The sequence below is a fragment of the Prinia subflava genome, chromosome 2 (assembly GCF_021018805.1).
Source record: "Prinia subflava isolate CZ2003 ecotype Zambia chromosome 2, Cam_Psub_1.2, whole genome shotgun sequence".
In the NCBI taxonomy this organism is placed as follows: Eukaryota; Metazoa; Chordata; class Aves; order Passeriformes; family Cisticolidae; genus Prinia; species Prinia subflava.
In genome coordinates this window covers 24,590,963-24,617,686 of record NC_086248.1, presented here as the reverse complement: position 1 = coordinate 24,617,686, position 26,724 = coordinate 24,590,963, and the positions used below count along the sequence as shown (strand labels likewise).

General features: G+C 36.9%; 1 protein-coding gene across 3 annotated transcripts in view; it reads left to right on the top strand.

Moving 5' to 3' along the window:
* Positions 1–335: 335 nt before the first annotated feature.
* BMP5 (bone morphogenetic protein 5) overlaps positions 336–26,724 on the top strand; it is a 58,177-nt gene continuing 31,788 nt past the window's right edge. The window contains exons 1-3 of one of the 3 annotated variants that reach the window (XM_063389395.1): positions 336–690; positions 1,333–1,700; positions 24,964–25,156. In XM_063389395.1, the coding sequence (XP_063245465.1) occupies positions 1,451–1,700; positions 24,964–25,156 (443 nt within the window). In that variant the 5' untranslated portion in view covers positions 336–690; positions 1,333–1,450. The other 2 variants (XM_063389394.1, XM_063389393.1) reach the window with 2 other exon arrangements.

Below are 26,724 nucleotides of genomic sequence, written 5' to 3'. Positions count from 1 at the left end.
TTCCATTCAGATTGCATTCCCAACATTTTTAGAAAAGAGTGAATCAAACCTCACTGACAAAATTTCCTACAGAGTTTATTAAAAAGGTCACCTGTGTTTGCTAAATCTGCTTAAAACATAAACTTTTCTCAAATTAGTGAGATGCTATTTTAGTCTGTTATGAGAATTTCCTACTCAGGTTTACTAAACTATAGACTCATAAGGAGGCTCACCAGAGCTTCTGTATTACGCCGTCTATATATCCTAAAATTGTTAAAGGTACAATTGATTGTGCAAGCTGTTAAGGAAAAAAAAGCCAATAGCCAAAATTAGGTATATTACTGCAAATTGGAGAGATGGGGGAGAGATTTAAAGCTCTATCTGGCAAGCAAAGGGTTAAGGACTTTTTTGCTATACCCGTTTCAAATTACAATGAGAAGCCTCTTCTTTCCCAGCAGGGTTGTGCTTACATTAGTCTTTAGATCTCTCTTGAAGAGAGCTGTTATATTTGTGCCTGCTACAGTTGGAAATTACAGTTCAGAAGCTGAAAAGGGTTGAATGGATTTACAGAAGGTTATTTTTTGCAAGTAAATTCATGGCAACACATTAATTTGATTAGTACATGCTTTAGAATTACTTTACACTCAAGCGATTCAAAAGATGTTAAAGTTATCTCCAGGCTGCTGGACAAATATGTGTTACACCACCAAGGTACAGATCAAGACAAATCTGTGACTCAGGATTTTATCTTGGGAAGAGCGCAAGGTGTACGAAGAACTCAGAATAACGAGGGAAGATAACTCTGGGAACTACAGTGTGTCAGAAGAACATCTCTTGCTAATACAGCTCCCCACCAAAGACCTGGTTATCTAAGGTTTATATAGGAATGCCTAGGTCAGCTGACAAAACACTGGTCTTCTGCTCCATAAATGCAGAAAAAACGATAACAACAGTGGAAAACTGGAAGTCTGAATTTCAACTTTCTTAGAAATAACTGCAACCTGACACATTCCATAACATTTAAACAGGGTGGGGGGAGAGGAATCACCAAAGATGTTACGATGTTACGTTTAGAGATGACATTGACATGAAGAATAGGTAAATTTTGTTTTTCAGCTACTGGGAAAGCAAACCTCGTAGGAACTCAGAACAAGTAGGAGAAAAGTTGTTGGTTTTTTTTTTTTTTTTTTTTTTTTGGTTTTGTTTTGTTTTTTACTTGTTCTTTTTCTTTTCAAAGATGAACCTAACTGCGCTCAAAGCTTTCGTGGGCTTGCTCTGGAATTGCTGGGTTCTGGTGGGTCACGCACAGGGAGGTTTAGGAGACAATCATGTCCATTCGAGTTTTATTTACAGGAGGCTGCGGAACCATGAGAGAAGGGAGATTCAGAGAGAGATTCTCTCTATCCTGGGTTTACCTCACAGACCCAGACCATTTTCACCAGGAAAGCAGGCTTCTTCTGCACCCCTTTTCATGCTGGACCTGTATAATGCCATGACAAATGAAGAGGATTCTGAGGAGCTGGAGTACTCACTAAAGGGATCAATGGCAGGGGAGAGCAGAGGGATACGAAAAGGATACCCTGCCTCTCCAAATGGATATTCGCGGAGAATACAATTATCTCGCATGACCCCCCTGACCACACAGAATCCTCCCTTAGCCAGCCTGCACGACACCAACTTTCTGAATGATGCTGACATGGTCATGAGCTTTGTCAATTTAGGTACGTGGAAATATTTTTTGTTTTTGCTCTCTCTGACAAACTGTTAGTCTGATCTTGTGAAGGGCAAACCTCTCGGCCGAGCTGTAACCTGTTCTAAAGCAGCAGGATGGGGCCCAGGCTGCTGTGCCACTGGTAAAAGAAAAATCATACGGATGGTAAAGTAGCTGCTTTGTAGGTGGCCGTGGAAAAAGATTTTTCTCACTGTTTATATAAAGTCAGTTTCTATAACTTCCCTCTGCTGGCTTCTGTTTTCTTTCTTTCATTGATGTAATGAAAATTCTAGCCTTAGGCCAACTAACTCCTTTTTTTTTAAATCTCTAAAAATCAAACACTTATGCCTATTGCTCAGTTATTTCCCTCAGTGTTTTTCTTAAAGCTTACATATGAATAAACATCAGTTGTTAATATTGTTAAGTCTAGAAAGGTATGAAAACGGAAAAGCTAAACAAAACAAAACAAAACAAAACAAAAAAAAAAAAAAAAAATTCTTAGGTTATTTAATGGGGTATTTTTCTTTTCTTTTGTTAAGAGCCAGAGTTTCAGATTTTTATTATCTTTTCAGTTGAATGGCTGGATTTTAGATAATCTGTTGCTGTTCCTTTGCTATTTCTATTTAATAACAACAGGCTGTGTTTTATTATACTGCTGTGGTGTTCAGAATCTACAATGGTTCCTATTTTGTCTGTCATAAATAAATTAAATGACAAGTAGAGTATTAAACACTACAAACATGCAAGCAAAGAATGCTTTTGAAAATTATATAAATTCAGATACAAAACCTGGTAAAACTAAATTATATTGGCTTCTGAGTGTAATAAACATGCTTGCCAGTTACATTGTAGGAAAAATAGCAGTTACAGATTTTTTTACTAAAACGCAACTTAAATCTTATCTAGAAAGCTGTAAATAATTCATGAAATTAATTTAGTATTTTTTAAGTATTTGAAATGCTGCAGGACACATAAATTTGGCTAAAAAGCCACTTCTCATTGGACCTGAATAGCAAGAGATTTAATTGAAAACTTGAAGTTTCATAATAAGCTGGTACAAATGCTGATGAACTCTTGTTTTCCACGGTAATACTTTCTGGAGAAACTTTTTAACAGTAGCACATGTGCTAAAATACCTTCATTTTAACACACACATTCTTTTAACACACACAGACTTTTAATGTCTACTAGGTTTCTTGTAAATATTAATACTCTAAATGCTAACATTCTAGGAAAGTAACAATCTAGAGTTTATTTGCCATAATAATAAAATCACTTTTCATTAATTATTTGGCTGACAAGGAGGTGTTCAAGTCTGAGATAATTTTCCTTAAAAGTAACAGATGTCCTCACCTCTAAATACATTTGCTTGTTGTTTTTGCTCAGGAAATAGAGGGTTAGGAAAGAAATGGAATCTGGTTTTGGAATAAGCATTCCTTATCATTAAGAAACAGTTTTATATTGCTCATGTATTATTTTTAAATTAACATTGTGTGCCTCGATGTACCCAGAGGATCTGGAGTCAGCTGAATTTAAAATAGCAAAGTTATACAGAAAAATTGGAAATGCTCTTAGCATTAGTCAAGGCACCAATCCTGCAAAAATTTTCCTTGTGTGTCCTGAGAAGTACTCTCTGTAAATATATCAGGATCCATTCCATCAAAGTCCCTGAGGACTATTTACATGGGACCTAGCCTTTGATTTCAGAAATGTCTTTGATTACAATAGGACTTCTTGCAGTGAATGAGCAGAAGTCTTTGAAGTTTCAGTGTCAGATATGTCCTAGGCTGATCCTACTGTGCTTTCCCAGACAAAAATCTTCTCTTGAAGAACTCAGGTTTCCACTGAGTGTCTTACCTTGGGTAGGAATTTTCCAATAATTGTCTTATTTTGTTGGGATGTCAGTGTTGCCTTAAGAAAGTAATTCTGAGAAGCTAAAGCTTTTCTTATGTTTCAAAACTGTGAAAACTGGGGCTGAGAGGTTGTATTTTTCTAGTGATTAATATTAATAGACACCATTAACTTATAACAAACTACCGTGTAAATATCAGGTTTAATTTGGCATCTGTAAAATCAAAATGTGTCTCAGCTCTAAGTTAGTTTAAATCCTGATTCACTTTAAATACCCTTCCATACAAGTTGGATATTTTGGTATAGCACACATTCCACAGTGTAAAACGCGTAAAAAATATTGATGACCAATTAGATCAGCTTCAACATTTTTATTAAACAATCCTATGTTTCAGAATAATTAACATAAAAATGAGATAAATCATGGAAACAAGTAACCATTTTATTTGATTTATGCAGTATGAGATTGTGACAGATGAGGGGAAGCTTTTTTAATGGACAATGGGGAAAAATATGCAGTGTTAAGTGAATGCTAATGCTGTACCTTAAAATCAATAAATGCTGATGCAGCACATTAATAACTCAAATGGATTTAGAATTGAAGCCCCAGTCAACTTACATTAAATAAATCTGCTCTGAAAATAATAATCACCATGTTCATACTTGCACACCATTAATTACATAATATGTAATTATAAAACTCTATTAATCATCATGATATTTTAAATTGAAACTTTTGTATATCGTTGTACCAGTTATAACAATTTAAGATGTATATATTGAAACAAGAAATATGTAGCTGAGATCTTGGATAGCAATTATTCAGCATAAGAATTGAAAAGACTCAATAAGATTAAAAAGTAAAGAAAAAATAGAGAAAACCAAATAATGTTATACTAGAGAATAAAAAAATTAAATTTATGTGCTAACTTTGATTAAAACCCCAAGCTGTTGGAGCTGCAAATAATTCACTTTCAAAAACAAATTTAGAAAATTATTATCAAGGGAACTGCAATCAAAATTCTGTCAAGCAACCAGGGAGAAAAACAAGAATGCATTTATTTCTCCTGAAGTTAAAATTGTAAACACCTGTTCTTTCTACTGAATATCAGAATTTCCATCTCTTCTTTCTTGACAGATACAACAGGACAGATACAATAGGACAGAGACTATGTCTTGTCCTGTGTTTTGTATAAGGCTGTGCGTGTTGGCAACTCTCCATATATATTGATGAGTGTAACAGAGGAGTTAACTGGGTTTGCTCCAGCAGTCAAAGAATAAATCCTCCACGAAACACACCGAGCTTTTCAGAGATCTGATTATATCACCTTCTAATTCAGAACTTTGTTCTCCTGGCTGGGTGTTTTTTATCCTATTATAATATTTTATTATATTGCAAAGTCCCGTCTCCTTAGGGTTCTGGCATCTTCTTTTTGGCTGGTCTCCCAAAATGACATATATAAGATACCCTGTTCCCCAGAGAACAGGCAAATAACACTTATGCAGTCCAACTCACTTTTTGCTCACTCAATATTTAGTTAGGGAAGGACTTTTTTAAGACAAATGTTAGTGTTCCCACTCTTCACCTCTTACAAAAAGAGGAAGATTGAATGAAATATATCTACATGGATGAGGCTTGCAAAAACAGCAGCATTTTTGTAAAGTACATTTAAATATTTCAAATACTGATTTTTCCATTATCATCAAAGTGATCATTAAATCTGCTATACTTAGATATTCCTTCTCATGCCATTCAAAAGATCTGTATTTTAATTTTTTTTTACAATGTGTTAATTTTTCTCCTAACAGATTGTTTCATTTGCTAAGCAAATTTGTTTTCTTTCTTCGTATTTTCCTGTTAATTGATATAAATCTTCCATAAAATGGGGGATATATATATGCTTTTGTAGTCTTCTGTTACAACTTCTTTTTTAGCATATAAAATTAATTTCAAAAACTTGAATGTGGAGATCACAATAACATTTGTGACCCTGATGTATATGTACTAAGGATACACTAATTATTGCAATTTTTAAAGTAACCAGCACACCCCAGAAAGACAATTTTTTTTCTTCTTCACAGACAATGTGAATGATTCCACAGTCTTAGAATAATTTCAAACCCCCCTGTGCTGTGTTCACTTCTTAAACCAGACAATGTTCATATTTCTCCAGCTTCTCTATCCCAACTTTGAATACTGTTTTACAGATTATATTCTTCTTAAAAACCTGAATCATTGAGCAAATACATAAATTCAAAAGATTTATAGCCCATTGTACTCATTGGAGAATGCTAACATGGCATAGAACAAATTTTACAGCTACTTTGAGAAACCTATAGTACATCAATCCACACCAAATACCTGTACAAACATACTTTTGTTACACACGAAAAAGAAAGGATTCCTTACTGCAATCAGACCCTAAACATACATAGTAGCTCTTTTCTTAAATTAAACTAATTCAGTTTCTACAACCTTCCACTCACCGCTAACATATCATCAGCGAGGAATATGGACTACTAAGCTATAAAATACCAGGAGCTGAAGAAAGGGTTTGAAGGATACAAGCAAAAAGGCCTCAGGATCATTAACTTCTCTCCTAAAGCTTAGGAATGAGCACACTTTCTTTCTTTTCCACAGGATTTCAGATGTTACTGTCTTAATTTTAACCGTACGTGAATTTCTTTGGCTGTGGTACAGTTTTGGTATATAAACGCAGGCTTCTAATGAAAATATTGACACAGCCTTAGCTGAAGTGGTGGAAAAAGCACTATTATCTTGCCTCGAACAGAGGCATGCTATTACAGAGATAAAACTTGTTAAATAGCAAATAGACCCCATGTCTTTAATTGTGGAATGTATTAATAATGAGAAAAAATGAGAAAATGTTTGAAGATTTTACTCAATGGCAACCCCAAGTCTATAAGGTGTCGTTTTTCACTCTTTTACATAACATTTAGAGCAAACTGGATCAAGCAGACCTCACTTAATTTTCATCCGAAGTAGACATCACTTGGCATCTTGAAATCCTAAGACTTTTTTTCCTTTATTAAAGTTTTGTCACCCAGTTGGTGAATGGAATGAATTTCTTGTGACCTAGTACAGTCAGGCATAAGAAATAACTATGAATTATGAAATAATTTTCTATTTTCTAATTTCTATTACAAATTAAATATTGAGACATCTCTTTGCAAAATAATTTTATTTGTTTCTAGAACAAAAGGACTTTACTCACAGGATGACATGAGCTAAAAATCCTCATCTAATACTTACAATTCATTAGAGTTTTAACCAATTTTTGTGCAATGACAGAGCAGGTTTTTAGAGATTGCTTTTAATTTTTAGCAAGAAATACTCGCCATATCCCTTTTTTGAATTACACTGCATTTGTTGTTTTATATTGAAATATTTTATATTTCCTTTGAAATCTCTCAAGTTACATGAATCTTAAGAACTGTATAGCTCTACCTCAAAATAGGTTCGTGTGATCCATAAATATCATCTAACAAAATAATGTTTTTATAACTGTCAATTAATTTTTTTGCCAAAGTTAACACTTTAAATCCAAGTAAATTATTGGATCTACCCAGCCAAAGAAATGTCAAGCTCTCCATTAACTGGGGTATAAAACTGTCTGACTCTCCTTGCCAACAGGTTTGAAAGAAATTGCAGATAGCTGAAGAGAAACTGATTTAGCAGATGGTTAGACGTGCATGGTGAAAAGCTATATATATGTATGGATATATAAAAATATATATTATTATTAATATTTTTCCCATTGGGAAGAACGGCTGACCCAGTTCCGCTTCGTCTTTAGAAAGCGTTCCTTTCCAGACTAAACACAGACTTTGGGTGGGGTTTTGGGGATTGTATGTATTGTACAGTGCATATTTTCCCAGGAAAACACAATCTGGCAGTGACTCTGGCTAACCATGAAAGAGAAAGAGGCCGGCTTGTGGAGACATCTCTGTGTGGAGAGTATTCGGGGAGGAATCCTCCGTGCATTGGATGGAGAGCCTCTTGGTTCTCTCCCTAAACTCTGCACTGTTTTCTTAGATAACTGAACAACCTTGGAATCTATGTCATCTCCCACACTTACTGGTCCTGTTATTATTTTCTCTGCATGTTAAATTATGCAAAGAATTTTACTGTGGCTACCTGCCTACTTACTGCCTGATTTATGGGGATAATTATGACAGGGCCAGTTCCTTTTTCTTTTCTTTTTAGCCATGGCAGTTCCTTTCAGCTTGGTTTCATAGGCCCACAGACTAATAGAATTTGGAAAAAAATTGATTGATTGCAGTCTGATCATTCTAGGTGTCATCTGGCGTTTCCACATAGCTGAGAATGAACAGTTTATGAAGTGCCAATTGCAGCCTCCAGCTAAAGAAAGGCTCCCCAGGGCTTCAGGAGAGCTCTGGCTGCTACCAGACTTCATAATTATTTCCCACACTTTTCCCTATCCTCTCCTCCTCGTCCTTTCCCTTGTTTCTAACCCCTGCTGCCTAGGCAGGGTCACTGAACTTTAGTTTTATGTCAGTAGCATTTGGCTGTAGAAAGGATTAAAGGCTGAGAAGTGGTGAGACCAGGCGACAGAGTGGAGATGGAGAGGGAAGGAATGAGAGCAGGCATGAGAGAAAAACGGCAAAGCACAGGCTGGGCTTTGGAAGGAGGACATCACTTGTCTCAGTAGGCAACAGCCTGCCTGCAGGGCTGGATGCAGACCTGCTGGGCATGGGAAAGGTTCACAACAGAGAAATAGCCTCTGCAGAAGTTGCTGGAAGATATAGCCTTACTCTGTGCCTCACATGGAGTGTGATGTTGCAGCACTGAGAGCATTTCCCATGCCAGTAGAATTACAAAAGTGGAAGTTTGTCATGGTAGGGAGAAGGTGAATGCAGACGGAGAAAGAGCAAAGAGCATGATAAAGATAAATAATGTACAAATGATAGGCAAAATTAGCCCAGTTGTGGGTTTCTTCTCTGAGTAAGCCTTGAAGGCAAAGAGAGCACTTTTCTCCCAAATCCCGCGTGACAGAGCAGCTACCTCAGCCTCCCCAGGTGCTTGGCTTCCCAGGCAAAACTTTTCATCCTTGCAAAACAAAATGCAGCTCCCCCCACCCTTCGGTATGTGTGTGCTGGGAGTACACAGACGGGCTACTAACATTTGCAGCCATAAATAACTTAGAAGCTGCTTTTAAAAACCGCAGGTTAAAGGATGAGGGCTGCCATGACGCACACAGAGGTTGAGATCAGAGGAGCAGCTAAGAGGGGTCAGGAGAAACAATGAATCCCCTTGTTCTGAGTCATATTTATGAGTGCTCCATTGCACCTAAAGTTCATATTTATTGGCTAGGCCATGGGGTTTCCCCATTTGCTCATCTCTTAAAATAACACCCCTGGTTAAAATTTCCTATAAAACACAGAAATTCTACAGCAGGCAGAACTTGTCAACCCTGACAACTACATTATTTAAGTTTGTGGGTGGGGTATATCAAGCAAGAGCTGGTTTGTGTTTTGTACCAAATTATGAAATTGTTTCTATACAAAATATGACTGTAATATAAATAGAACAGGAAAGATTTTATAGCTCAGCTTTCCCTTCAGAAATTTCCCAGTTATTGAGAGATGCTCCAAGAGGTGAATTTAAGTGTTTAGTTCCCAGCTCTTTTTGAGGAATTATTCTGGTGCAATAGATCCAGCTTTCATGATTCTGTAATTACATCCCTTTGTTGACTGGGTCTTTTAGATAAAATTACTGCTGTTTAATTCACAGGTATTTGACTATAGTCAAATTAATGAAGTTAAATTAGTATGATATGGTATGCTGTACCCCTATTCCAGAGTAATTATTGTCAGTTAAGAGCAATTTGGCTAGGCATACCCATTTAAAACATTCATTTTGAAAAAATGGAGGGGAAATACACATGGGGTATGCAGCTATAAGATACTGCAAAACAATTTCACAAACTAATTTTATTGGACTTTTTCAATTGTGAATGGCATCATTTTTGGATGTAGAGGTGTTAAATTCTGTTCTGACAAAGAACAGAATTCTGGAAAAAATATGTGTTCTGTTTTGTTCTAGGCCTTAGAAAAAGAAGGAGCAGGGACACTGATCAGGTACTCTGATTTTAGGGCAATGGGCAGATGGTATCTGATGGCATCTGGTCCTAGAGCCACAGGATTCTGGTGGCACAGTTTTAAAAAAACACTAGCTGAGAAATTGAAGGAGTGGGAGAACACTGTGGATGTTCTGTACCACTGTAGTGTGGTATTACACTGTATTATCCACTGTAGTGTGGATAATATCGCTATGGGAGCAAGTCCAAGCCCAGTGTACAACCCCATAACAGCTGTAGTCTTTGGGGTGATTTATGATGGTGGAGATCCAGCAGGAACATAGCTCTGGGAAGGTTTTTCCCAAGGTTAGCTCAGCTGGAATATTTGTCAAGAGCTACAAGTCATAACATGCTAGTGACACCAAAGGTTAATCTGCTGTTCCTGACCAGGTTACCTTGCTGCCTCATACATGAAAATTAAATGTGTGCAAAGGTTTTCAGTGAGTCATTCCCATCCCCAGCCAAGTCACAGTAAAATGTCAAGTAACCTAATAGGAAAATCCTGAAGAGCCTCAGAGAGAGAATGAAAACTGTGTACCTCTGTTTTCTAGTCCATAAAATGAGAATGAGCAAATACTCCTGTGTTCATTTTCTCTTCTGTGCATTGTCATTCTTTGAAGTTGCAGAGCACTGGTATAGCTTTCTTCTTGTGAAGCCTTTTTTTACTCTGGCTGTAGGCTCTGTAAAATATTTTGCTTCTAAAAGCCTCACAACACCTTGCATTTCATCATGGTGATCTCAAATTTTACTTTAGAAAGGGCTAAAAAAGGCTCTTCTATAAGGGCAACAAGGTTCTTCAAATAGACAGTCTACAAAATAATGAAAATTAAAAAGAATCTCTGGAATTTAAGCACCAAAACTGAGATTTGTGTTTTGGTGTAATGAAGGGAGGAAGTGTGGCTAGCTTAGCTCTTGTTCTCAGAATACAGGCTTGTGTCTCTGAGTCATGTATGCATGCATATCAGTGCATGGCTTTGTGTATGTAATATAGAAAGCATGCAAATCTCTTCAGTTTATAGTCACTGGAATTTTTTCCTCCTTAAATCATAATATTCTTTCCCATCAATACTATGTGGCTTTAGCAGCCCTGACCTTTCAAGCTGCCTGTTTGGACCAGTGTTTATCAGATGACCATTTGACCTCCTTGTTAATTGTACTTAATTACATCCTGTTGTAACATTTTGAAATAAGGAGGAGAGTTTATGGATCTGCTGCAAAGACCTGAAGACTGAAACAGCAGCAGAATTCAGTGGTATGAGATGCTGAGTAATCTTGTAGTGAGGGTTGTGAGAGCTGTGGCTCTTCCAGTCAATGGCAAAAATTAGATCCTTAAACCAGTCCTTTTCCATTTAGGATCTTTGGTACTTCTGTGAATAAAATCACAGATTTTTTTTTTCGTTCTGAGAAAGGCTTCTCCTAACTGACTATGTAGCTTGGATATTTCTCCAAAGAGATCAAGAAAGTAGTGGGATACCAACAGTACTGCGAGGGTTGAAGTTCACACCTGATGATATAAGAGACAGTAGCCTCTGTTTCCACAAATGATATCTCCATAGTTTCCTAAAATTTCACAGTTTCCATGGGAATTCCGTAGAATTCCCAGTTCCCATGGGTTTTCTGAGACTTGTATAATATTTGCTACAAGATTTTCTGGGCATTGATGATTTATGAGCACATTTAATGTTTTATTAAAGAGAAGCAATCGTCCCCTACAACTGCAGAAAAACCAAAATGAAAAAAATCAACATCCAGAAAGAGCTGTAGTTCTTGAAAAAGGCTCAGAAAGCTACTTCAAGCACTTTTTATCTTACAAAGCTTTTCATATAGTCGATTTCTTGTGAAACACATTGACCATATCACTTTCATAATGATTATATATATACACATATATTTCTTTTTCCGTTGCTTTTCCATAGATTACTTTCCACAAAATACATGATTTCCTAAAATACACGAAGGAAAAAGCTATAATATTTATCATTGCCAGGTGAATATCTACTCCCAAAATTTTAAGGCAAGACAAAAGAATGCATCTTCAATTTTGTTTTATTATAACAGTGATAAATAGTCTTATTGCAAAATGAAGTGCCCTACAAAAATTTAGCTGTTTGTAGTGGTTAACTGCACATGATTATGGCATTACTGGAATGGGTTATCATCCAGCATGAGTCAAATTCTAGCCAAAAGAGATAAGTTGGGGTTGTGTTGTGAGACCTTTGGCTGATGCAGTACTGCCCATGGTTGTCACTGTGAACTGAACACTATTGTAAAAGCTAAAACTCTGCTCTGTCTTTCATGTAGCAAAAGTTAAACTTATAGTTCAACTAGACACAATGGCTTTTACATAGTTAAATTTCTTTTTGTGTACTGATTTAAATTACAAGCTTATATGATTAAAAATAAAACAGAATTTGCTGGATGTCGTAGTAAGGTATTCAAAAAATCAGAATTTTTAAATCCTCTTGCATGTTAATCAATAGAAAGTGTGCTTGAAAACATACAATTAAATATGATGACATTCAGGAAGGGCTGGTTTCTTTTTCAGAATTTTGAGAGGTAATATAGTGTGACACTATATAGTATTGTATGTGAGAGTAATTTAAAATTAAATATTATTTCAGAGTAAAGTTTTTTCTTTTATTTAATTCTTTGGTTATCTTCCATATTATATCCTATAATTATCAACTATGGTTCTTCAAGAGGTAATTTTTTTTCATCACTTCTTAAACTATTGAAATAATAATCATGTTTAATGAGGTTATATATAATACTGGGATCACATTTACAAGGATAAGCATTTTTAGATATATCAAAATTTTAATTTAAGTAAGTATATCTTAAATACATTTATAATTTTATAAAATAGGTGTACTTATATTTTTCTACAGAAATATAGATATGTGTTAAAGCAAAATCCAGATGCATTTGATGCTATGAAGTAAATTCTAAGATACAGATCACAGAATATTCAGAGTTGAAAGGGACTCATGAGGATCAAGTGCAGCTCTTAAGTGAATGGGTCATATGGGGCTTGAAACCCCAACCTTGGTCCCCAGCATTAGCACCATGCTCTGGCCAACTGAGCTAATCTTGAGATCAAATAGTTCAAGTTCATGCTGCAATTCATTGGGTCAGAATGAAGAGAGTAATGTCATTAAGATTAACAGCATATTGCCACTATTTGATTGCCCTGCAGTTCTGCATCCTCCATATTTGTATGTATTCCTTATAAATGTAAAATATAAAAGATATGCTTATTAGCACGTGTGTGCATGGGAGACCGTGTCTAAAAGGTGTTCATCACTCAGCTGGAACTGGTACACAAGCACACTCAGGAACTGAAATCTTGGCTCTGTGGGCACAGCTCCCAAACAAGTTATGACCTGTTCATGCTCTGTTTACATCACCATGTGCTGCTGTACAGTAATGAAGCTTCTTTTATTAACATATCACCATATCGTTAACATTATATCATTATATCAGTGAGATTTAATACAAACTCCATTAAATCCTGCTGCTTCTCCTTGTCTGCATGTAGGGAGCACGTTTTCATCAAAATGGGAATGAAAGCCTGTCTCCAAAAGATGAGATTGTGATGCTTCCTTATTGACAAATGGGGTTTTTACCTCATAAAAAACCTAAGCATATCCCCAAAGATTAGAGAGTTGTCACTTCAAAACCTAGTGGAAACACAGGTTTAGAGCAAGTGTGGGCAAAGGTTGATCAGCTGCTGCAAAATGCATGTGAAATGTTCTTAGTGGTGTTACACCAAAAAGATTGCAGGTCAGGTTCCCATTCCCTGCTCATTCTTACCTTCTGCTCAGAAAGACACACAAGTTTTGCTGGGGGCATATCAGCTCAGCAGAGTACATGCTCCAGGAGATGATCTTTGCTGTTCCAAAGAGGTGTTACATCTATAGTGTGATTGTAGATACCTCTACAATCAGCTTGGGCATTGTCTTTGTAAGTAACCATGTGAGAAACATAAGGAATGCAGTCTCAGGTGGAATAACACTGAAAATGCAGAAATATTACAAGCAAGTCCACAGTCCTAGGCAACTAGCTCTAGGTGGCTGTGCCTGAGCCAGGAGCAGATGATCTACTCAAGTTCCCTCCAACCACAGCCTCTCTGTGACTGTGACAGAGTAACTGCAAAGGGGGACTTTATTCTTGTCGTTGACATCAATCATTGGGGTTTTTGGTAGCAGAGTGACAATCTTGCACCAGACAACTGTTGGATGAACAGCACCATGTGCTCAAAATGTCATAATTTCTACTTTGGAAATCATTTTCTTTCTTGTTATATCATTTTGTGTCTTTCTCTGCAAGTCTGTCCAAAAGAACCTCCCGTGAGGGATCAGGACCTACTGTCATGTCATGTTACCTGGAGCTAATCTGAGCTCTTCACAATGTTTGTGAAGGTTATTTTTCCTTTCCCTTGGCAGTGCAGGTGTAATGCTGGATGGCCAACCCAGAGGTATTTTATTCACTAACAGTCAGTGATTTCCTGCCCAGAAAAAGGGTCAAAATGAATAACCCAGTATTTTTCCTGCTTGTTGAGGGGACTCATTCCATATGGGGGTGAAATTTTCTCTGTGAGAATAAATCATGGTCAGATTAGACTGACAGAGCTGCAGAGGAAAGGGTAAATTTTGAACCAGTATTAACAAGCTGTTAAAATCAGATCTCAAACTGGCTGTTAAAACCTGCTGTCTGAAAGTGCCATTCCTCACTACCCCTGGCCAGTCTCCTGTCTGGTCTTCCTCCTCATCCTCCTCCTGTTTGCCTTCACTGCAGTGTCTGTGAGGGCCTGCCCCTGCTGTGCTTCTGGTCCCATTGCTCTGTCCCTCAGCACCACTGCTTAGGCTCTCCTAGGTGGCCAACAGCAAGAGTGTGCAGGACAAACCTTCAAAACAAGGGCCAACAAGTTATAGAAGATGATGTTTAGTCTCCTTACATTTTTAATTTTAAGGTGATGACTCAGTATAGCGATTAGCCCAATATACATTTGTGCAACCAAAGCATAAATCAGAGGACTTCTGATTTTATTTGAGCCAAGCTGACATAATAACTAAGTACATAGCCTGTGAGTGGCTATTTTTTGCAATTGTATTTAATGTCTCGCCTATAATATAGTCTACCAAAATTTTTTTGATTTCTTATATGTAAAGAAGCCTTCTTCTACTCTAGATGAGATGTTCTTGAGGGCTTCCTTCCTTTTCTTTATTACAGCTGGACTGCTTTTATGGGATGTTTAGTCAGTGTTAATGGGTATGGGTAATAAAATACTCAGATGCAAGCACAGAGTAAGCAGAAAATATTGTCTATCCAGTCATATCCAGTTTGGCGTGCAGACACAACTTCCATGGAAGCATTTCCAAAATATTCCACAGCAGAAAATAGATGGAGTTTATTAGACAACATGTGTGAATGGTAAATGGTAGAGTGACTTGCCACCTCTGGCTGGAAGTGAGCAGAGGGTTAACATGAACAGAAACTAAGGAGATGTGAGAAGATAGAGTGCACTTTAATGTTTGGCTTTTCCTCCCCTGCCAGTTGCCCTATGATGATATATGCCCTTTCACCCTCCTCAGAAGTTATGTTCCATCTGTATACTTTTACAGTGTCAAAACAGTTATAACTTACACCTATTTTCTGACCATTGGATCCCAGAGGTATAACTTTTGTTTCTATTCAGTTGCAGTTGAACCCAAGAGGGATCTTTTTTTCTGTCATTTGTTAACCTTGAGGTTGTGTTGATCTGACATCCTGACTTTCACACACAGGCAGAAACCTGGCAATAATTGTTAGTTTTCTTTGTGATGATCTGTGATTATAGAAAAACAAAATTAAATGGGAGAAAGAATGGAAGTCTATTGACAGATGGTACCAAATTTTTCTGGCTTTGCCAAAGGTGAGGCAAAATAGACATCATTGAAAATAGCAGACAAAATTAGCAACTTGAGGCTTGGTGGTGTAAGGATTAGCTAATTTGTCTATGCATTAGCACAGAATTATGTCATAGAAGGATCTTTGGTGAGTTCTGTTTTTCCAAGTAAAGATTTACTTATCACTGATGAAACGGAACTCAATCAGAAATGTAGTGGATTTAGAGTAAAACACATATTTGTGATTGAAGTGCTTTTGTAATACAGTTTGTCTTAAAACAATAAAGAAACCAAAGGCTCCTTACTTGTTAAAGATAAAATAGCATGCATGAGCAGTTATATCTTCTGCTTTGCTTCGTGCTACAGCTGAGCAAGTGGAGTGAAAGATTTGCATTTGTGAAGTTGAAAGATACAGTGCACTTTACTGCCAAAACCATCAGAAAAAGGAGATTTTGAGGAATCACGTTGCCAACCATCTTTTATGTTAGAATTGTAATAATACTCAGACTCTCAAAGCCCTGTTCACTTCTAAAACTCGATCTCTTTGGTTACTTCTTCTCTTGTCCTGGCCGGGTTTAAGGCAACATAAGAAAAGCAGGGTGTTGCTTTCCCACTTATTTTGTATCAACAACTGAAAGCCTTCCAACATTTAATTATTATCGGACCAGCTGCAGTGCAGCACTTGTTTTGACTTGTTGAGCAAGTGCATTTGACTTGGAAGAAGAGTAAATTGAATGAATAACACATGTTCAGCAATGAATTTTTTAACAAAACATTGGCTATTGAATGAAGACCAGCAATTTCTTTAAAACTTCAATTTCACTCCATATTTTAATGTAAAGTAACAAGAAGGTATCATGGGTAATCTCACAGTGTCCAGATCACCTGGGAGATTATGTGTGAGAAAGCCAAGCCCAGTTCTGCCTCTTTGATTGAGGCCTTTCTTCAGGCATCTGATTATAGGAGTTGCTGGCAGGCACTGTTACATGGTTTCTGGGAACTCTTTCCTTCTCATCGTGAATGCTGGAAGCTTTTAACTATTAACTGAGTTCTAATTCTTAAAATAATTCATGGAAAAAAAGAGAAAATAATCGTTTTGCATTTCACTTATATTCTAGCATGGATGTATAACTCATTATTTACATGAGTACTGTCTATAACTTACTAAAGTGAAAACATTCCATGCACATTTTGAGGGGATTAGAAAGTAGAAATCACATAATTCAAAAGTCCACCTTAATAAAATTTTAGTCTTTACACTATTTGGAGTTTTTGAACTGTGTGTTTTGTTAATTGGCAAGGATCTATGAGCTCTTATTGACTACAATAACAAAATGAAGAAATTAACATTTTAATAATAGAAGAGCACTCTCAAAAGATATAATACTAAGTACTTGGCTAAAATACATTAATATGTTCTAACTTTTACTTTTTCTATGAAGTATGGGATATTGAAATGCATTTCTTTGAGGGTTAAACAAAGAAAACCAATAAGCGAAATATTTGCTTAGAAAAAAGACAGGCAATGGGTTTTTTTGTTGATTTTTTAAATCATATTTTCTCTTTTCCTTCTTTCTCTAGATTCTGCTGCCATTGTTGAAGGTTCTTTTCACTGACATTATTTTGATTTAAATTACTATGCAATTCATGCATTTGTGTAAATCTGTTCAATTATAGAAGGGATGTTTTACCACTAAAAGTTTGGATTCGATAAATACTATTTCATTTATTACAATTATCACTAACTGCACAGTATTTCATCAAACAATTTTCAAACTGCCTCTAATTTTGGTAAAAAAATAGGAAAATGTTGTTCAATGATGTGAGTAGCTGATCTGAAAATAAAGAATTTATTGAAATAACTCTGAATTTATGGCAGTATGTCTAGCTTCTGCATATGACTGACCAAACTTTATTCTTTGTGTTTTGAAAAGACAGTGTATTTTGTGTGGAAGTAATTTACATCATTATTTCAAAACTGTATCTGTAAATATATAATTACTTTAAATACAACTAATATAATAATAATAAATGCAGAGAAAACTCAAAAAGTACTGCAATAAATCAGTTTTTAAGAAACAGAACTCTTGCAGTGAAAAAAAAATTTCCAGACTTGCCCTTTCTAATTAAGCAAAATCCCCACTGATAAAGGAAATAGCTTTGCTCTAGTTGGAAGGGGATGTGAACGTAGATAAAGTTTCTGACAATGACTTTCGTGCCTAAGATAGGGTATGTGTGGAATGTAATTTTGGGGACTCCTATTTTCAACCTCTGCCTACATTTTTAATGTAAGATATTACAGAATCTTAGAATCATTTATATTGGGAAAGGCCTTTAAGATCATTGACTCCAAGTACTAAACATGCACTGACAAGTCCACCATTTAGAGGGCTTCGTTCTGATCCCTTTACCTCTCTTCAGCTTCAGGGAGCTGGCACTCAGAGAGCAACTGGCCCAGCTCTACTAAAGGGCGAGACAAAGTACCTCAGCCTTTTCCTTATCCTTTGTCACTGTCCTTTTTTCCCCACATCCACTAGAATAAAGATTCTCCTTAGCACGCCATTTGTTGCTGATGTATTTACTGTAACCTTTCTATTGTGTTTTAAGGCAGTGCCCAGATTACATCATAGTCGGACTTCAGCCCTTCTAATTTTCTCTCTGCATAACCTCATGACATCCTTGTAGTTCTTCTCATTTCCTGCTCCTTCGTCCAAAGTGCATAAACTCCCCTTTTTTTTCTGATCTCCAGCCAAAGCTGTTTTTTCAGGCAGGCTGCTCCTCTTCCCCATTGGCTGGCTTTTGGCACATGGGGACAATCTGCTCTTGGTCTTTCAGATTTCTGTCATCCAGGACTCCTTTGCCCTTCAGATCAGCCTCTCAAGGGACTCTGCCAACCAACCTGCTAAACAGGCCAATGGCTGCCTGCCCTCAGAAAGTCCAAAGGAGCAGTTCTGCTGGGTCCCTACCTTCTTCAAGGATTAAAAACTCCATTAAAACTCCATCATTTTGTGATTGCTGTGCCCAAGAGGCCTCCAACTATCACATCACCCAGCAGTTATTCTCTGTTCACCAGCAGCATGTCCAGCAGGACATCTTCTCTGCTTGAATCCCTCACCAGCTGTGTCAAGGGGTTTGCATCCACACATTCCAGGAACCTCCTAGACTGTTTTCTCTATGCTGTGTTGTATTTCCAGCAGACATCTTGTAAGTTGAAGTCCCCCATGAGAGCAAGGTCTGGCAATTGGGAGACTTCTCCCAGCTGCCAGCAGACATTTCATTTGCCTCTCCACCCTGGCTGGATCTATAACTGACTCCTACCAGGATATCTGCCATTTGCCTTCCCTCTGTTTCTTACCTATAAACATTCAACCCAGTTGTCACCACAACTGAGTTCTAGGCAATCGAAACTCCCTAATATAGAAGGCTGCCTCTCCTTCCTATCCTGTCCCTGCTCAAGAGTTTATAGCCATCTTTGGCAGCACTTTAGGTGTGCAAGCTATCCTACCATGTTTATGAGGTCACAACTCAATCATCCTAAATGGAAGACATGCAATGGGGTCTGTAACTCTGAAGTTCTGTAGTTAAAACACCCAGACAAGTGATTATGGTAATGTAAATGTCTAATGCCAAATAATAAAAAAAGTCAGATGTGGGAACAAACACCTATTCTTATTTCAGCCCTCAACCCCAGCATTCCTTCTGTGGAATGGCTCAGGATGTCCCATTGCTGGGCTACTGGCATCCTGGCAGTTAGGACAGTCATCGAAATCAGCTGATAAGGGTTGAACTGTTCTTTGGCTGAGCAAGGACTATCTCATTCTGATTCTCTGGAGCTGCAGTGAACTAAAGGGGAAATATAAATAAACTCCTTTGTTCTGTTTACTGGCTGGCACAAGACAGTTGACCCTTAACAGAATTGTCTCTCCACTGACTGTATCAGGCAGCCATCTCTGGTGTCCAAAGCAAGGCTTTAAGTACAGGTGACTATTTTTTTTTTTTTCAATTTCAATGTCTAATTCAAAATAAATTCCCTGAGTTCAAATCATTCTAAAAAACAAATAAACCTAGTGGAGTAGCAGTGCTTAGAGAAGTGGAATCATAGTCTGCCGTTTTTTTGTTTTCTAATCATCACTGTGGGAAGTTATTTTTCTTCATTCTTGGACCTTAAAACTCCACCTGATTTAAAACCTTTTCTAGAAGACTATGATCTTCATATAAAGGCCAATGAACAGAATCAAATGGCTGCCACTTACCTTAATATTAACAAGATTTTACATTTTTAGGACTTTCAGGGTGAAAAGATTAAAGGTATGCCTGCCCAAATAAAATTGATATTTATTTTCTATAATCCAAAAAAATTACAAAGCTTAAAAATATCAAAATACGTGTTTTGATATATGTAATCTGATGTCTCTTCAACAGAGAATAACATTCTGATGAATGTCCTTAACTTCTCTCAGATGCACTTCATTAAAATATTTACACCTAGCATACCTGTTTTATTTTCGCAGGGTTTTTTTAACTCTGTATGTTTCTCTAGAATCACTTTTCACCTTTCCACACACCCTACAAAACATTTATTGCCTTAATTTATGAAAGGTGACTCACTTGAAACAGTCTCATCTATGAGACTGGAATTTGAAAGAGAGAGAGAAGAGCAAGAATGAGGTAAACAGCTATTTGATGTCTGTCTTTTCACAGTAGCACAATAGCTAATTCCTAGGGCCTCTGACCTTTCAGTGTCCTGTAACAGAGTACTTGCATTAATCTGTTGCTTATCTGTCACCTACCACATTTGATATTTCCAGCCTCTGCTTTCAATTATCAGTCATTAGAGGCAGCACTGAGTAATTTCAGGAGAAAATGCCTGGAACCTTTGACCTGTTTTGGTCAGATAACCACAAGTGTTCACTGTAGATAAACTATCATTTCATTATATTCAAGATGTAAATAAGTGTCGTTTGTAGTGTATCAGCTTACTGTAAACTTTATCACCTTGGAGTGATTAAAACTGACTGGTTTACTTAGTACTTACACAAAGAATTTCGAGTCAAACAGTGAAATTCAGTGAGATTAGTGTAAATGACCCTTTATAGTTACACAGGTCTGTAAGTGGCTCCTTTTTGCCTTGGCACATACATTTAGTAGTTAAAAAGTGGCATGGATTAGTGAGGCTTTACTGTTTGTGAATCCAGTTGGGATCCTGGGATCTTATATTGTAAAATCAGCTTATTATAACATGTCTTTCAGCATGTCTTTGGTTTGTTAACCGTTTGCCAAAGCACCTTTCACTTTGCCTATGTGTCACAGCCACACACCAACATCTTCAGGAAAAGTGAAGTACATATCAGTGTGCAGCTAATCACTAATGAAAGAAAACAGCTAATAGTCCTTCATGCACTATGACCTAAAGTCATTGCTAGCAGTTTTTATATTTTTTAAGATCAGTCAACATAATCAGATATTTATAGCCAAATTTCTAAAACACTGATTACTTCTTATACATCCATATAAGTGATTTGGGGGTTTTTTAGTTGTTTTTTTTTTTCATAAAATAAATAGTTTTGTTAATGAAAATCAGTACACGATATTTTCTTTTGGTCTAAAAAAACACCTCTTTTGCAAAATACCCTCTTTTTGTAAATTTGACTTTTTTTTCTTAGAGTTGGACTTAGTGTTAATACAGTGTGGATGTTTCATCAGTTTGCCACATGAGTGGAAAATATCATTCTTTCCCATCTTACACACAGGTGTTTGTGATATTCCCCTGAGCCATGATTTGTCTGATGTAACTGCAGTGCTGCATATATTAGTTTCAGGTGGTATAAAAATACCATTTTTAAAAATCAGTGCTAAGAATCTTGATCAATGAGAGCAAAGGAAGATTTTTGGGGTTTTTTTGTAATCAGTATTGACCCCAATATTCTACTTATTTTGAAGTTAGAAAAATTATATTCCTCCAATGATTAAAAAAATACTTACTGATTTTCTGGTCAACCAGTTTTCAGATGTTGTGATTTGTTCCACAGAAATGCATTTTGGCAAATGTGCTGAGCAGGGCTGGAATGACATGAGAACGTTCTGAAAGGACCAAATACTTGCAAATCTTAACCTGTGTTTTTCAGGCTGCCAGTGTTGAAAAGCTCTTGCCTGTGGAATAAAAATATTTGAGAAAGGGTGTCTCTCTGCACTTCATGCCATTTCAGCAGGACAAAGGGCCTGACAGATACCCAACTGTGCATTCATTGTCTTGCCTGATGAGGCATTTATTAGATGAAGAAGGGATCAAAATTTGTGTATTATTTTCAGTAATAAAGTATTCAGTACAATTAAATAATAGTTTACTTTTTAAACTTGGCTACCATTCAAACCATTGGTCATTATTGCAACATCACCATCACTGCTTTTTTGCAGTCTGCCATATAATGCAAGATTTTGAGTTGTCTACATTTGTATGCAATTTTGCTTTGCTTTATATATTGGCTGATACAAATTTACAGAGAGAAATTCTGGATTCATTGCAGGGAATGGGACCTCCTTGGACTTGGGGTGTTTTTGCAGTGTTTTTCAGTGCCTGTTTCCTACCACCCTTCACTTCTGCAGGCTGTTGCTGCTCTGAAGTCCTGGCCTGCCTATAAATGCTGTCTCAAACTGAAGAAATTTTGAACTTGTGTCCCTTTCAGATGACAGTGCTGCATCTTCCTTGGGTATACACATGAAAACACAGATAAGTATTATCTGTGTGAGTTGCAACAATTAGAGGCCCACCAGAAAGTGGCTATCAGTATTCTTTAGCAGTTGTGAGTGATCCTGAGAGATCCCCATTGATATTATTATGGGTACTGTGGAGGTTTCTGTTCAAGTTATAACATATAGAGTGACAAGTACTCTTTCTAAACTGATGTTACTAATTAGAAAGCACTTAGTAGAAACTAGACACAAGGAAGGTTCAAACCCAAATAAAAATCAATCAGTCCAGGAGTAGTGGCACTGAAACCTTTTATTCAGTGTCTGAATATTCAATATTTACTCATAGTGAGTAGTGCTTAGTTACCCATGCATGCTGTAAATATTTTTTGAAAAAATATTATCCAGAGACAGCAGAAAGGTTTGCACTACACCAAGTCTGTCTTAAATATACTTCTCATTTGAAGGTTATTGACATATCTGTTCCATGACAGTTTTGAAATGCTCTGTTATAACCTCAGAAACTTGCAGCAGAGTCTTTGTGCTAGAAAAAACCCTCCCAGCTCAGTGCTCTTGCATATGCTAATCTCTGCCAAGTTCCTCTGAAATGAAAGGCTTTACATGGGTATTAAAAAAAAAAAGCAAACAACTCCCAAACCTAAAGTCAGATCTCTGTATATATCTCACAGTTTAGAATCGGGCAGTGGAGCTGCTAAATAGACTGTATCCTGTTTCTCTTCAGTAGCAGCCCATTCATCTTCAGGTCCAGAGCAGCCAGTTTACATGCTTCTGCTGCTTTTCTGCTTTGCTTTTTCGACATAGCGTTCGATGGCAAACCCATGTAAGTTAAATATGCACTTGAGCCAAGTAAACCTCACAGTTAGCAGACAATTTTCCTTTTGTCAGCCAGGAGAAAGTTCATTTTCACTGAAGATAAACTGTTCTTATAACCTATATGTTTTAGTTTTGGTGGTTCTTAAGGCAACACAGATTTGTGCGTTTAAAAAAAAATAATAAAAGGTAATGAAAGCAAGGAGAGTGAACATTTTTGAAAAGGTGACAGGGAAGTACACTCTAAAGGACTAGTTACATGACCCCAGGTGACTTAACTAGTAACTACTCCTCTGAAAATACTGTTAAACCTTTTTGTTCAATAGCTCTCACTTTAATATGTCCATAACTATATCCTTATATGGCAAGCCCCAAATGATTTTTTTTTACCTTTTAGTCCATTTCTATTTTGTAAGACAACATATACATTATAAAAATACATATATATAGGCTCATATATATAATTATATCATTATATGTATATACATGCAAATACAAAATATGTATGTAGAAAAATTTGTTTGGGAGGGATGTATATATGATCATATAAGTAAATACTGTAATAAATACTGTAAATAAATACCGTAATAATTTACACATTATTTATACATGTAGCAGTTAGTAATCCAAATGTGTGCTTTTTCAGAACTGCCATTGTTCCTCCTTCGGATCTGAGGACTAAAATGCAATGAAGGAGCTGAGGTTACAGGAGAAAGTGTTTAGCAAAGCTGAATGCAGCCACAAATATGTTGGTTATCTAAACCAAATCCCAACTCTGAGTTTTAGACTCTGTCCACCATCAGTAAAACAAAGCACGTATGTCACGAGGCAAGTAGAATTTTTCCAGGAGAGAGCAATTCTGTCTTCCCACGGAGCAGAGCTTATTCATAGGTCAATGATATGTTGTACTCTGTGGAAGTGGAAACCATGGATCATTTTCTTTTCCACATCCTTAAAATCCGAAGTATTAATCCCATAAGGTGATCATCAGTCAGCACTATGGCCTGTAGTTTCTGTTGTCACATCAAAACATATATTCCATTGCAAAAGCTGCTCCTAACTCAGAATCAGAACTGCAGCAGACAGTGGAAGTAGACCTAAACCTGTTGTAAATTAAAATCCTCTGGTTTCTTCCTCTTAAAATTCTGCAGAAACCTTAATTAAGCAATAATGAGGTTTGCTTTTTTTAGTTTAAATTGTGGCAATGTCAGGAACATTGGGAGCTGCACCTGCCCTCCAAGAACAGGTTTGGGGGACTTCTCAAGCCAGAATTGTACATCCTATGCTGCTGGAGTGCCAGAACCACTTGGCCCTCACCCACAGTTCCTTCTTCTGACCACTGACTGGAAAGATGACATGCATGCCATTCGAGTCCAACTTGTGTTAATTTATATGACTTAACTCCTTCTGAACTATAGAGTTGTTGCAGTGCACTTTAGTACCTCTTTTATTATGTTAAACGGAAATGAGCTGCATTCCTCTCATCAGCCTTGTTATTAGAGGCAATTAGTGTTTTCCAAAGTCATCTATAGTTCTGACATTGCTATTTCTGTGCTTATGGCTACACTGAAGTCCTAAATCCTTTCACAGCTTTTAGTTTTTTCCATATTTCAAGTTACTTTACAACATACCCTCTTTCATCCATTTTTGATATTCTTTCCACTCCAGCTTCTGGAATTTATACAGAAGCCACAGAGGTTTTTTTCCTTTTGAACTGAAGATACTGGGCTGGTGGAATTTTCCTTTAACTGGAAGTTTGTCTGGGCTTGTGGTTTTATCATTTGCACAGTTTTATATTGTCATGTTTGTTTACCCCCAAGCAGAGGGAATGCTCCATTAATCATGGGAAATGGGTTTCACATCTTTAATTTACATTCAGTTCTTTTTCTCATAGTTGAAAGGGACAAGGACTTCTCCCACCACCGAAGGCACTACAAGGAATTCCGCTTCGACCTTACTCAGATCCCTCACGGGGAGGCAGTGACAGCAGCCGAATTCCGGATATACAAAGATCGGAGCAACGGCCGCTTTGAGAATGAAACCATTCAGATCAGCATCTACCAGATCATCAAGGAGTATCCCAACAGGTACCCTCCTGGCATGGACTCACCACGTGTTGAATACCGTCCCATCCACCTGTCTTAAGCAGGAAGGCAATAGTGGATCATAAGTGTACACCTGACAAGACCTCGTGGCTACCTCTGTGGATTGTGCAGTATGAATTCTTGGGCAACAACAGCAAACACTGAACAAGAATAAAACTTACCTTAAATGTAATTTATTCCAGGTTTATATCCAAGTTCACCAAGTAATCTGCCCATGCACAGAGTAGGTGAGGGTTCGTGTTCTCAGTGAGCAAATGTCAGAGTCCCATGCACAGTCTAAATGTCTAGATTTGGGAAATGCACCTGACACTGAGGTGCTACAAGTCAAGATTCACTTAGCTCCTTAGAGGCAGAAAGATTGTCTAACTTTGATTACTTCTGAAGAAGTATGGCTTTTTTGGTTGTGTTTGACAATTCTGCAGAGGGTAATTAAAAGATAAACTCATGCACTAACCTTAAGATGACATGTGCATACTTAACACATGCTGCTCACCTTAACTGAAAACTAAAACAAATCATAGAATCATCTAGGTTGGAAAATATCTTTGAGATCGAGTCCAACCATAAACCTAACACTGCCAAATCCACCATTAAACTATGTTCCTAAGTGCCACACATGATGTTGCACATGAGCAAATCCCTGAATTTGTCTTTGCAGAGCTCTGTGTATGACGTGTTTCCACGACTCTACAGTACCTCAGTAAGTTAGCAGATTTCTCCAGACAAAGTAGCTAAATACTTGAAAATTATGATTAAAAACTAGTGTCAATTCCAAGATGCTTCTAAAAGAGATACATAGACCCAAAATATGGGGGTTGAAATTAAATCAGTTTATAAAGTTATAAAATATTTATGGCTGTAAACAGGGATTCATTTTATACCAATTGAATCAACAGGAGGGAAAACACTCATCCTTCTAGAATACCTTTCATTTTCTTAGTAAATTTGGGGATGAAGAAAACAATGTGGGTTGTTGTTGTTTTTTTTTTTTACCTCTTCAACTTCCCCAAAACTCTTTGAGTTCTAAAAGAAACTTCTAAAAGAAGTTCTAAAAGAAACTTTTTAGACTAGACTAGACTAGACTTAGAGGAAGAAATGAAGCAGGGAGGAGCAAAACACATCTTTTTAAAGAGCACAGGTCAAGGCTAAGGTGATGAAAGCTCTTCACCTGAGAACTGATTTTTAATGAAGTAATGGGAAAAGTTAATTATTCTAATACTTTTGATCCTTTCTTCTCAAGCTCTTGAATATTTTCACAGTAGATGGTTTATATTCTACTTTAGGGAAAGCAAAACTGTTTGCCACTGATGAAAATCACCGTTAATACTATCAGACTTGTGCTGCTACAATGCTTTTGAGTTCTTTCAATGCATAAACAGAAATTTATAAATGCTTTACATTTGCATTTCCAATTATAGAAGCCCCATGCCCTCTAATGGAAGCATGATGCTGAAATGAGAAACAGGCAATGACATGCCATGCATTTGATTTCACCAGTGTAACTACAGAAGCTTTAAGTGTTTCTCTCCTATTGCTGAATTTGACAATTT